We start from the raw sequence: 12,623 nt of genomic DNA, 5'->3' as shown, positions 1-12,623 counted from the left end.
TCCATCTCGTGTGGTTTAGGCTGGGATTAAGACCCACTGTGGGGGTAGACTTTAGATTATACACTGCTGTCACCCAATCTTCTCAATCCCACCCAATCCGCCAGGATTACAGACACACACACAATGTTCCGGAAGATTCCCCAAATCAGCTTTCCATTCCTTTCCTTCAGATCTAAAGACTCTCCAGTGTTTCGACTAATGTGCTCGATGGGGTTGGGCTCAATTCCATGTCAATTCAGTCAATCAAGGAAGTTCATTGAAATTCTTAATTCAAGTCATGAAAAATCCCTTGTTTAAAAATAAAAAATAAAAACCTATTCTTGAATTGGAATTTCAATGTATTTCAATGAATCTTGCCTCTCTTCTTTGAGTTGAAATGGAACCTGATGCCCAGTACTTTAGTTTTAGTCTGTAAAGTTCTAGTCTGTAAATGTAATGTAATTCCCACATGGGTCATGTTATACAAAAGTACACCGCTCCCAAGACTCATTTCTACTAAGCTTGTGTGACTGACCAAAGCATTTGAACCACATTGAAAATGGGAGTAGTTTGGCCCTAAGTGGCATTGGGGCGGCAGTGTAGCCTAGCCTAGCATTGGACTAGTAACCGAAAGGTTGCAAGTTCAAATCCACGAGCTGACAAGGTACAAAATCTGTCGTTCTGCCCCTGAACAGGCAGTTAACCCACTGTTCCCAGGCCGTCATTGAAAATAAGAATTTGTTCTTAACTGACTTGCCTAGTAAAATAAAGGTAAAATAAAAAATTGAAACTGTTGTATTGGCCATTTCAAGTAAAAAAATATTTGAGCAAGTGAGAATCAAAATTCTCCTCTCTACTAAACTATCAGCATCTTGCTCCCAGACCCCAGCAGTAGACACGGAGCGTTTTGACACCGCTCTCCAGAGCTTTCTCCCACTGGTGCTTTCCCCATCCCTTCCTTTCCTGATCTCTCCTGATACCACTAGCATGTCGCTACGGTGCGTTATGTAACTCCGCCCACGGGCGCCTCACCGCCACGGCAACCGATACCCCTCATACATGCACTCTCACTCTCGCTTCCAGTGCGACGTTTCCCCTACGTACAGATCTAAGATTAGCTTCCCCTCCCCCAATCCTAACCTTAAACATTCGTGAGAAAAATGCTAAACTGACCCAAGAACAGCATCTAGGGGCAACTTCACCATACTCCCTATTCCCAAACAGGAAGAAAGTGCTGTATGATAAGGGCAGATTGAAGCTAGGGGGAAGTAGGCCTGATGAAGGGGATGAATGGGAAACAAGTCATGGGAAAAGCCTAGTCCTGGGAGGTGTAGGATGGCTAATGCAGGAAGGGGCCAGTTCCTGGATTGTTATTGAGACAAAGGCTGCAGGAAAAGCTCCATTGCGGTATTGTAGATGATATGTGTGGGTATGTGTGTGTTTGTGTTCAAACACATGCATGTGCCTCATACAGTGTGTATGTGTGTGTGTGTATGAAAGTGTATATGTGTGTGTGTGTGTGTGTGTGTACACATGCATATGTGTATGTGTCTGGTAAGCACTCACCCTGGGGCAGCCCGTCCCACACGTCCAGCCAGTCGTACTTGCAGTCTCCCTCTCCTGACAGCAGGGGATCGTTCTCCAGGTCAAAGGTCAAGAAGGTCAGGGTCATGTCCATGTGTGGCGGAGTTATGATGATGTAAGAACATTCCAGGTTGTGGGGGTACTTGTCAGGGAAGCCGGGGGACTCGATCACTCCGGAAGGACTGGTGAAATTCCGGAAACAGAATTCCGATCCTATGGCGAACACACAGAGGACACAGACATGAGACATTTATCACAGGAAAGCAATCATTTTTTACAAGTAGGGCATTTTATCGATGACGAGACATTTGTCACTGCAAGACAGCAATAATAGAATCCAGTCACAGTTCATTGTGCAACATACATACACACACACATGCACTCTCACACACACATGCACTCTCACACACAGGGTGGAAGAGTACCCTAGCGGTTAGACCAATGGGCCTGGATCCTTAAGGTTGCTCGTTCAAATCCCAGAGCCAACAAGGTGAAAAAAATCTGCCGATCTGCCCTCTGAGCAAGGCACTTAAGCCTAATTGGTCCAGGGTCGCAGTCAATAATGGCTGGTCCCTGGCCGTGACCCCACTCTCCGAGGGTGACTCAGGGGCAGTTGGGATATGCAAAAAAAAAAAAAAAAACATTTCCATTTCCACTCATACAGGTTACCCACGTGTACATGCAGCGAAACAGGACAAATATAAGCACCCCCATTTGACCTTTGACACACACGCCTCATCATAAACCTCATATTCGCCCCCACAACCCAGTAAGCTCTGCGTTCACTCCCTTGCTTCAACAAAATAAGAGAAAAGAAAAACACAAGCCAAATCAAACGGGAGTAAACTCGCTAAGCGGCCCGGCAGCTCATTAGCTATGCAGATTTATGCGCCCTGGGCGGCTCACCTTGAGCTCTCGACAGATGTGCCTCCCATATAAACTTCCCCCTGAGTGTTTATGGATGCGCACATTAATGATTTTTTTCTCCCTCCCTCCCTCCCTCCCTCCCTCCCTCCCTCCCTCCCTCCCTCCCTCCCTCCCTCCCTCCCTCCCCCTCTCTCTCTCTCCCTCCCTCCCTCTCTCCTCCCTCCCCCTTCCTCCCCCTTCCTCCCTCCCTCTCTCTCTCTCTCTCCCTCCCCCCTTCCTCCCTCTCTCTCTCCCTCCCCCTTCCTCCCTCCCTCCCTCCCTCCCTCCCTCCCTCCCTCTCCCTCCCTCCCTCCCTCCCTCCCTCCCTCCCTCCCTCCCTCCCTCCCTCCCTCCCTCCCTCCCTCCCTCCCTCCCTCTCTCTCTCTCCCCCCCCTTCCTCCCTCCCTCCCTCCCTCCCTCTCTCTCTCTCTCCCTCCCCCCTTCCTCCCTCCCTCCCTCCTTCCTCCCTCCCTCCCTCTCTCTCCCTTCCTCTCTCTCTCTCACTCTCTCATTTATTCAAAGCACCGATCAAATATACTTTTGCACCTTACAATCCCCAACCTCTTCTGTGTTCCCACCTCTCACCCTGTTTCTCTCTCTTCTCTTCTCTATCCTCCGCCTCTCTTGTTATTCAAAGCTCCACCAACAGCAATGGCATAGAACGGACATGTCCTTGAGGTGTACTGTGTATACATTGTTGAGGGGCAGGGCATGCAGAAAGAGCAGCACAGAGGAAGAGGCCTGGAAAGGAATACAGTGGGATGAAAAGTGGAAAGAGGGAATGGAAGACCAGATAAGCAGCAGCAAACAGACAAGCCCCCCCCCCCCCAGATCTGATATGACCTAGTACGACCGTACTTCAACCACATGTGGTCTACCCCTAATTCACAACAACCCCAACCATCACCACGGGGCAGTGTTTGAATGTTCTCTCAAAGGCCTTTGTGTGTGTGTGTGTGTGTGTGTGTGCGAGCGAGCGTGCGTACGTGTTTGCTTGCGCATGTGTGTTGTCCCTCCGTGCATGTATGTGTGTGCGCGCGCGCGCGTCTGTGTCTCCATTGGTCAGTCAGACCCTCTCGTTTAACGAGTAGAGGCAAGGCCAGTGTGATGCCTGCCTTAACCAGTCACTATGCCGACCACACTGTTATAGACCTCAGGGAGATGAGGACTGCTGCCTTTCACCGCAGGACGAGAGGAGAGACACACACACACACACACACACACACACGAGAAAGCATGCCAAAGCACTTCTCCAGCAAGGTCTACTACTGCTCATTGACTGGCCCTCACTGAATAGGCAATGCGTGTGTGTGTGTGTGTGTGTTTGTGAAGAAGAACATGCGTGACACTGTGAAAATGCGTAACACTGTGCCAGTGTGTATGTGTGATTGGATGAAAACACATACTACGTTCTACATAGGTCTTGTGGTATATGATAGACAGGGTATGTGTTTGTCAATGAAAGTGTGTGCGCGAGCGCGCGCGTGTTTGTGTGTACGTGTGAAAGAGGGCTTCAATCACACCATTGCATTGTCTATAGTAGCCCAGTGTGTGTTACCACCAGCTTCGCACACGCTGACATCGCCACTTGCCAAATATGTGTGTGAGAGATGGTGTGTATGCATGAGTACTCTCCCTTTTGTTAGTCCTTATTAGTTCAACTATATGAACATTCCAAAAACAAGCCCCTCTTCCCCACACACACACGCCTGGTTTGCACATTTCACCACGAGCAGCCATTTGGCAAGAGCTGTCTGCCAGCGGGGGGTTGAGGAGGGGAGGGGGTGGAGTGGAGGGGTGAGTTGCTGGGTAGAAATGCGTCGGGCGCTTTCCGCTCGAGTGCCTGACGGAGTAGTCTCTGCACATTTTGTCAGGGAATCCCCCCCCCCTCCCTCCCTCCCTCCCTCCCACGCTCCATTCCTTCCTCCCCCCATCCCTAGGAGGAATGTGCGTAGCCTGCTCATTCACCCTCTTCCCCCCCTGCTCCTGTTTTCGTCTTCCTCTCCCTCCTCCTCGTGCAACCTCATGCTGTGAGAGTTCACCTCCACGTTTGTGCACGTCTGTTGCACATCTCAACCTCTGACACTCCCCTTTTCTCACTCTCCCACTCTACCGTTCTCCCTCTCTGCCTGGCAGCCTACTCTCGCTGGAGTCAACCCAAGGGTTTCGTGGAAATACACTTGAGGGGTGTGTGTTCGTGTGTCTGGATTCCAAAGGTGACCCTACAGACCGAGTTAGGGGGGGACAGAGTCAACCATGACCCCAAGGGGGAACCACAGAAAGATCAATCACGATTGGTTGCGCTAGTGCTGGAGGCTGGTGGAGGTCGCTTGGCGGGAAGTCTTCCCGCTGTAGCCGTGGTAACAGCGTCACAGTAACAGTCACATGACAGGGGGTGGAGTGGGGGGCTGGTTTGGTATGAGGGGTTAATACGCCAGTGTGTGTGAGAAAAGTAGGGCACAACAATAATGGGGGAGGGAGGGCAGTGGGTGTACTTTCACCACTGTGGGGTTATGGTGCGGGTGTGGGGGATGCGGGTGGGGTGGGGTTGGGGGGGGTTGTTGTTTTGGGGCACACGCTCCCCCAGGGGGAGGGGTTGGGGGCTCAGGGGAAAATGGATCAGGGAATACAGTTTAGGGTGAGAAGTCAAATATCTTATTGCTGTTTATTATCCCTGTATCCATTATTGGCACTGAACATAGGAAGGGAGGTACAGTAAACACAAACACATGTCTGCACACACACTCTGCTTACCTAACAGTGTATTCTCTGAGTGAAGCTACAACAGACTCCTCCTCATTCACCTCGGGTGCTGATGGCAGTCTAGGAAAAGAGACTGCAAGGGTCGTGTTCATTTGGCACCAAACGGAAGAAAACAGACTGAAACAGGGTGGGACTATTACCTGGACTTGCCCAATAAGAAACACTGATTTTAGTTTCAGTTGCCAACTGTTTCCGATACGTGTTCCACTGTGTGCCCTGCCCTAATGAACATGACCCTGATCAGCAGCGAAAGTAGGACAGACACGCCTCCAAGCTGTGTGTTGACCTAAGATCATATCTCCTCTAGTGACGCACTCCTTCAAAAACACATACGGATGCATAAACACACACAGTGCACGCGCACACTTAAATAAGACGAGAACATGTGTACACACACACACACACACACACACACACACACACACACACACACACACACACACACACACACACACACAAATAAGACTAGAACACACATCCCTCATGCACAAACATCAATGTAAATAAACAACAGCTCTCTCACTGGGGGTTGTGCCTGGCAGTCTCTAATGTTCTCCCAGAACTCGCACACTACTTGGGGGTTGTGCCTGGCAGTCTCTAATGTTCTCCCAGAACTCGCACACTACTGGGGGGTTGTGCCTGGCAGTCTCTAATGTTCTCCCAGAACTCGCACACTACTGGGGTTTGTGGAGCGATTTGTCCCGAACCTGACATGTTAAAACAAACAACCATGATGGGTGTCGGATGCAGAGGGAGAGAACAGCGCTCTCCAAAACATGTGCTCTGCGTGTCAATCTCTCTCGCACAGAAACACACACAGGCACAGACACACACACACACACACAGAGAGAGCACGCACACATCTATACGCCTACTTAGACACAAACAAAATCCTATAACACCCAAGCACACTGTAACCACCCACGGACACATATCGCACACACATACCATTGTTTTTGCACCCCAAATGCATAGTAGGCTCTTGTTAAAACCATGGCAACAGCATACCCATCCATTCTGTTACAGAGTGTGTGTATGTGTGTATAATACCAGCCCTATCACATCATCATATCATTGTGCTGGTGGCCTTGGTAACAGAGCTAAATGACAAAACTGGGCCACGTTCAAATCAAGTTTAAAAATGTTTGGAAACAGAGCAGGTACGACTACCCACCCAAACAAATCCATGTCAATGGGATCTTACAAGCAAAGAGCAGCTCAATATAGAGCGTATCAGTATAGCTCAGTACAGTGAGTGTCCTGTATGTCAAGTACACTTCCTCTTATGGACGACCACCACCAGCACCATGGTTAAACTCAAATCCCAACTCATCCTCACTCTACCCTCTCCCTCTCCCAGTAATCATCTTCTCACCGCCTGTAGCCCCTCTCAATCCCTCTCCCCCACCCTGCCCCCTCCTCCTCACCCCTCATCATCTCCCTATACCGCCTGTAGCCCCTCTCCATCACTCTCCCCCACCCTGCCCCCTCCTCCTCACCCCTCCCTCCTCATCATCTCCCTATACCGCCTGTAGCCCCTCTCCCCCACCCTGCCCCCACATCCTCACCCCTCCCTCCTCATCATCTCCCTATACCGCCAGTAACCCCTCTCAATCACTCTCCCCCACCCTGCCCCCTCCTCCTCACCCCTCCCTCCTCATCATCTCCTCACTGCCTGTAGCCCTTCTCAATCCCTCTCCCCCACCCTGCCCCCTCCTCATCATCTCCCTATACCGCCTGTAGCCACTCTCAATCACTCTCTCCCACCCTGCCCCCTCCTCCTCACCCCTCCCTCATCATCTTCCTATACCGCCTGTAACCCCTATCAATCCCTCTCCCCCACCCTGCCCCCTCCTCCTCACCCCTCCCTCCTCATCATCTCCTCACCGCCTGTAGCCCCTCTCAATCCCTCACCCCCACCCTGCCCCCTCCCTCCTCGTCATCTCCTCACCGCCTGTAACCCCTCTCCACCATCCCCCCTCTCAGCCGTCCTCCCCCTCTAGATGAAGCAGATCCCAGGCCAGTTAAGAGGCCTTCCTGAGATACTTTTCAGACAGGATGAAAAGAGTTAAAGGCTTACCCACGTTTATTTTCCTCCCTGCCTCTCTTGAAGCTAATTGGTCTGGGAGTGTCGGGGTGTGTGTGTGTGTGTGTGTGTGTGTGTGTGTGTGTGTGTGTGTGTGTGTGTGTGTGTGTGTGTGTGTGTGTGAGGCGGCGAGGTGAGTGCGCGTGTGTTTGTGTGTAATACGTGTGCATGGGTGAGGTCGACGCCCACCACGTTAAGGAGAAGGTCATCATAGGTCCTTCTGCCCAAAGCATCCATAGCAAGAACTCAGTCAACCATCCATGTTCCACAAGGCTAGTTAGCTAGTTAGGGGAATGACCACCCAGAGTCATTGGAGAGAGTTTGGCCATTGTCGTTTCAACCCCAAAAATGTATTAGGATGAACTTAGATCACATTTACATGGTTTGATGAAAGCCATGTTGGCACCTCATGGGCAATATTGACCAACAGCAGTCCACAGGTTTCCAAATGCACATTTATATTGAATAAATAGAAATCTCAGAGGCAACAACTTGGCGTCTATTTAAGATTGGCCAAAGTCTCTCTGCATACGTCTCCATCCCAACCTATCGGTAACCAGTCAAACATCAACGTCCCAATCACACAACCAATAACCCCCCCCCCCCCCCGGCCCCCCAACGATCAACAACCAATCAAAACACCTCAAATAAGAGCTCACCGGGCAGAATTAGAGAATTCACTCACCTGTCTTAAAGATCATGAAAACCTCCCAAAATAACAACCACTAAAAACGCCTCAATAACGAAGCGCCGGACATAATGGGCTCACCTGTCTTGAAGATCTCGTAGCGCAGCGAGAAGCCAGCCCCCTGGTGGGCGTAGTCTGAGACAAACTTGATGTGCAGGGCGGTACCAGAAGAGATGATGGCCGGGGGGGCGATGTTACTGCAGTGTTTACCCAGCAGCTCAGCCGAGTCCGAGCCACCATCACGGATCTCAATGAAGTCGTACCTGAGAATGAGAAATAGAGAATTCCCTGAAAAATCCTGGAAATGTTTTTATGCCTGGTGTCCATATTAGGACAGCCTCAGGCTCAGCAGGAATTGATTCCATCTCAGAAAGAGTTGTTTTGGTCTAATCAAAACTAAGGCTGTCCTAATATGGACGTCGTACCTATGGATTTATTTAATCATGTATATGTTAAAAGAGCTGCTTTGAGAAGGATGTATTTGATTTCAGGAGAATGTTGAATGGATGATTCAAGCTTAAAACCAAGGACAAAGAGAAGAATAGAGAAGAAAACAGCTTTGGGGCTCAGTGTGATTGAACTTGAGTCCACGTGGCCTTTGACCTAAGACCTATTAACCCAAATTCTTAACTGTCATTTCAGAGACAGAGAGAGGTGAAACTTGGGACTCAGACAAATCCTCACCTGCCGCTCCAAAATTAGCCAACTCAACAGCAACGAGTCGCTGACACTTATGAAGCTGGGAGAGGGGTCAAGGTACGGTGTGCGTGGTCTTCTACATAGAAGATCATAAGAAATCCCAGGACATAGTGTCTATAGTACTGTAATAAGCTCACAGTTGCGGTCACAACCTCCAAACAGTTGTCACTGACTAGTGAGATATTCATTTCCCAGTGAGCAAACCATTTCTGTACTTTTTTTCACAGATTATTTTTTTTAATCAGGTTTTTGCTTGGCAGACCTTATATCTGTATTGGCATTAGTCAATAGTCATGAATGCAACTGTTTCTGTCAAATTGCTTATCAGCTTGTAGCCACGGTTGTCCTGTAAGGAAAAGGGTAAAACACTCCGAATGTGATGCTAAACATGAGGGCAGAGCAAGCAGATGAAGGAAAATAGTGAATTTCAGCTTTTCCACGGTGCATTTCCTGGGACGGATCATTAATAAGTGTCCCCACTCTCCCTCTCTTGGATATGTGACGGAGATGTCAAACAAGAGCTGCTGAAACAGTCTCACATCTAATTACAATGAAAGGCCTTCAGCAGCCTTCAGCACAGCGCTGGATCACTGGTCTGTGTTGGACCCACGTGTGCACACACACACACACACACACACACACACACACACACACACACACGCACACACGCACACACACACACACACACACACAAATAATACAGCCCCATACACTGTCATTGGGAGCAGGAATGTTTAGATTGACATTTGTGCTGGGCTGGAACAAAAGCCTGCACAGGATCAAACTTCACTAATGAGAGGGCCTTGATCCAATTCACACACCCTCCTACCTAAGGTGTGTGTGTTTTTGGGCTGTAACTGACACATGCTTAAGGAAAACACACACACACACACACACACACACTACAGCGTGTACGCAAAAGATAAAAGGCCTGAGAAGTAACTGAGAGCCTAATTAGGTTTTAATTGATTTGGGAGTGGACTCTCTCGCCTGTCGTGGATTAGAAGCGATGACTGAGTGTTTCTCAGATGTGATTATTGACCTGTGCTCTCCGCCTACCCAGGCCCTGATGAACACACGCATGAAGACCGGCCGAGCGGGAGAACAATCTCTCACACAGACAGACAGACAACACACCCTAACACTCACACCCTCAACCCACTCTGTCTATTAGAGTTCACAGTGCCTTTTCTGACTCCTTCCCCCCCCCCCTTCTCCCTCCCTATGTGACTGGGTCCTTCTGGGTTACAGAGTCCTGCTTGTTGTCGACCCATGATGGTGTCCTCCAGCTCTCCACAGAGGCCAGAAGAAACCCAGGGGTGGGCAGCGGACACTTAAGGAAGTCCTTCGGGGCTGTTGTTCGGGCACCAGTCCAGACATGCCTTCTCTTCTCTACTCCTTCCCCCTCATTCCTCCTCTCCTCCCCTCCACTGGCCCTGCTAATTACCTTTCACACCTTCCTTGTTTTTCTGGGACTTTTCTCCACCTCTGTGCGCACTCCCTACAGGCGCTAGGCCCAGGGACGCCCCTCAGACAGATAGCCTCGTCTGGGAGTGGGAGTGTGTGCGCCCGCCCGCGCGCGTGTTGTGTGTGTGCGCTTGCATGCGTGTGTCTGGGAGAGGGAGACACACACAACCACCCTGAAAAACACCATGGTATAACGAGGGTGAGAACCATTTCTCATTACCCGTGGCCCCCAGACTGTCAACCTCACCCCTGGGAGCAACAACCGGAGTCTAGCCCGAGTTCCACTTCCACCACTCTGTGGGATGAGCGATGCACTTGACAAAAAAACGCAAATATCGGTTCCTAAAACGAGTGGCATGACAGGTGGAATCTACACTCACAGCTGAACGGTGTAGTTTCTATTGAAAAAAAAAATGCTATTTTGAGGGGGATGGAGACTTTTTAGTCTGCCCAGCAGAGAGCCACCTCATGCGCCTCATCTACGCCTAATAAGGCATAAGTGCCTCTGAAATATTAAGTAGACGCTGGGAGACAAATCCCAGCAGATTCCCGCGGCTGCCGTCTTCAATCGGGCCTTAGAACAAATAGCTCAAATAGCACTCAGAGCGGCCCTCTCTGAGCCGTTGCTCACAGATACAGATAGCCGAGGAGCGTCCCAAAAGGCACCCTAATGCTTATGTAGTGCACTTATTTTGAGCAGGGCCCATAGGGTGGGAATAGGTGGGAATAGGGTGCCATTTGGGGCAGAGACTGGGGCTAAACCGCTAACAGCTAACAGCTAACCACAAAGAGTCAATGTAGGCCTGCAGGCTACGGCCCAAGGCTTTTTGAAGGGGCATCACCATCGATCCCGCCAGTCTGGTTGGTGTGAGTATCTACTGATGGGATGTATGACCCTCTTAAGTCTGTATTCAAAAAAATATGTTTTCTTACCCTCCTCTCTCTGTCTGTGTCTGTCTTTCTCCCTCTCTCTCTCTCTCTCTCTCTCTCTAAGCACGAGAGAGTGTATATGTATTTAAAGACTATGGTCAATTGGAGTCATCGGTTGGTTGACTATTAGTGGCTATTGGTGTGGTCAAGTCCACGCGACCGTAATGCGACCATGACTCAGTGACCATGACTTGTGAATCTGGGCAGATCAGACCTGAAACAGTGGCCTCATTAATCTGCCCCCCGCCCCATATACACATACACACACTCCCCATGTCTATTGCCCATCAATTCCTCATTACAAGCTGAAAACGGCCATTGATCTGATTCCAACAGCTCCCATCTCCCCTCGGGGAGTGTAGCAGACACAGAGGACGATATCGCACTCACACGTCGAACTTCTCCATCGTCACGCCTCAATGGCACGCGTTCCCCTGTGATGGAACTAAGGGTCCGTCCCAAGGGGCACCCACATTCCTTATGGGACCTGGTCAAAAGCAGTGCACTAAATAGGGAATAGTGTGCCGTTTGGGACGCGGCCTGGGGCACATTAGTATAGGGTGCTGTTTGTAAAGTTGAATGATCAATTCTACGGAGGAACATGGGCCCTGGGGCCCTCACCCAATAAAGATGACCTCAAAAATTGAAAATTGATCTTTGCGAAACCCACTGTGTGTAACTGATGTGAAATGGCTAGCTAGTGGGGTTGAGCGTTTTTCGTTTATTATCTAATTTATTTGTTTTAGAGAGAGAGAGAGAGCAGAGAGAGAGAGCAGAGAGAGAGAGCAGAGAGAGAGAGCAGAGAGAGAGGGAGAGAGCAGAGAGAGGGAGAGAGCAGAGAGAGCAGAGAGAGAGAGAGCAGAGAGAGAAGAGAGAGAGAGCAGAGAGAGAGAAGAGAGGGAGAGAGAAGAGAGGGAGAGAAGAGAGAGAGGGAGAGAGAAGAGAGAGAGTGGGAGAGAGAAGAGAGAGAGAATAGAGGGGGAGAGAAGAGAGGGAGAGAGAAGAGAGGGAGAGTAGAGAGGGAGAGAGGAGAGGGGGAGAGGGAGAGAGAGCAGAGAGAGCAGAGAGAGCAGAGAGAGAAGAGAGAGAGCAGAGAGAGAGCAGAGAGAGAGAAAAGAGAGAGAAGAGAGTGAAAGAAGAGAGAGAGAGAGAGAAGAGAGAGAGAGAGAAGAGAGAGAGAAGAGAGAGAGAGGGAGAGAGAAGAGAGGGAGAAGAGAGAGAGAGGGAGAGAGAAGAGAGGGAGAGAGAGAGAAGGGTGAGAGGAGAGGGGGAGAGAGAGAGGAGAGGGGGAGAGAGAGAGAGAGAGAGGAGAGGGGGAGAGAGAGAGAGAGAGAGAGAGAGAGAGAGAGAGAGAGAGAGAGAGAGAGAGGGAGAGAGAAGAGAGGGAGAGAGAGAGAGAAGAGAGGGAGAGAGAAGAGAGGGAGAGAGAGAGAGAAGAAAGGGAGAGAGAGAGAGAGAGAGAGAGAGAAGAGAGGGAGAGAGAGGGAGAGAGAAGAGGGGGCGAGAGAGACAGAGGGGGAG

The 12,623-nt window shown here is 50.1% G+C and overlaps 1 protein-coding gene across 2 annotated transcripts in view; it reads right to left on the bottom strand.

The window, feature by feature from the left end:
• The window catches only part of nrp2a (neuropilin 2a), a 65,910-nt gene that overhangs the window by 40,062 nt on the left and 13,225 nt on the right, over positions 1-12,623 (bottom strand). For both annotated transcript variants that reach the window (XM_064969422.1, XM_064969421.1), the window contains exons 3-4: positions 8,088-8,269; positions 1,546-1,776 (exon numbers count right to left, since the gene is read on the bottom strand). In XM_064969422.1, coding sequence (XP_064825494.1) covers positions 1,546-1,776; positions 8,088-8,269 — 413 coding nt within the window. The remainder of the gene's footprint in view (positions 1-1,545; positions 1,777-8,087; positions 8,270-12,623) is intronic.

The sequence above is a fragment of the Oncorhynchus masou genome, chromosome 6 (genome assembly GCF_036934945.1).
Source record: "Oncorhynchus masou masou isolate Uvic2021 chromosome 6, UVic_Omas_1.1, whole genome shotgun sequence".
Lineage (NCBI taxonomy): Eukaryota > Metazoa > Chordata > Actinopteri > Salmoniformes > Salmonidae > Oncorhynchus > Oncorhynchus masou.
This window is presented reverse-complemented; position numbering and strand designations above follow the sequence as displayed.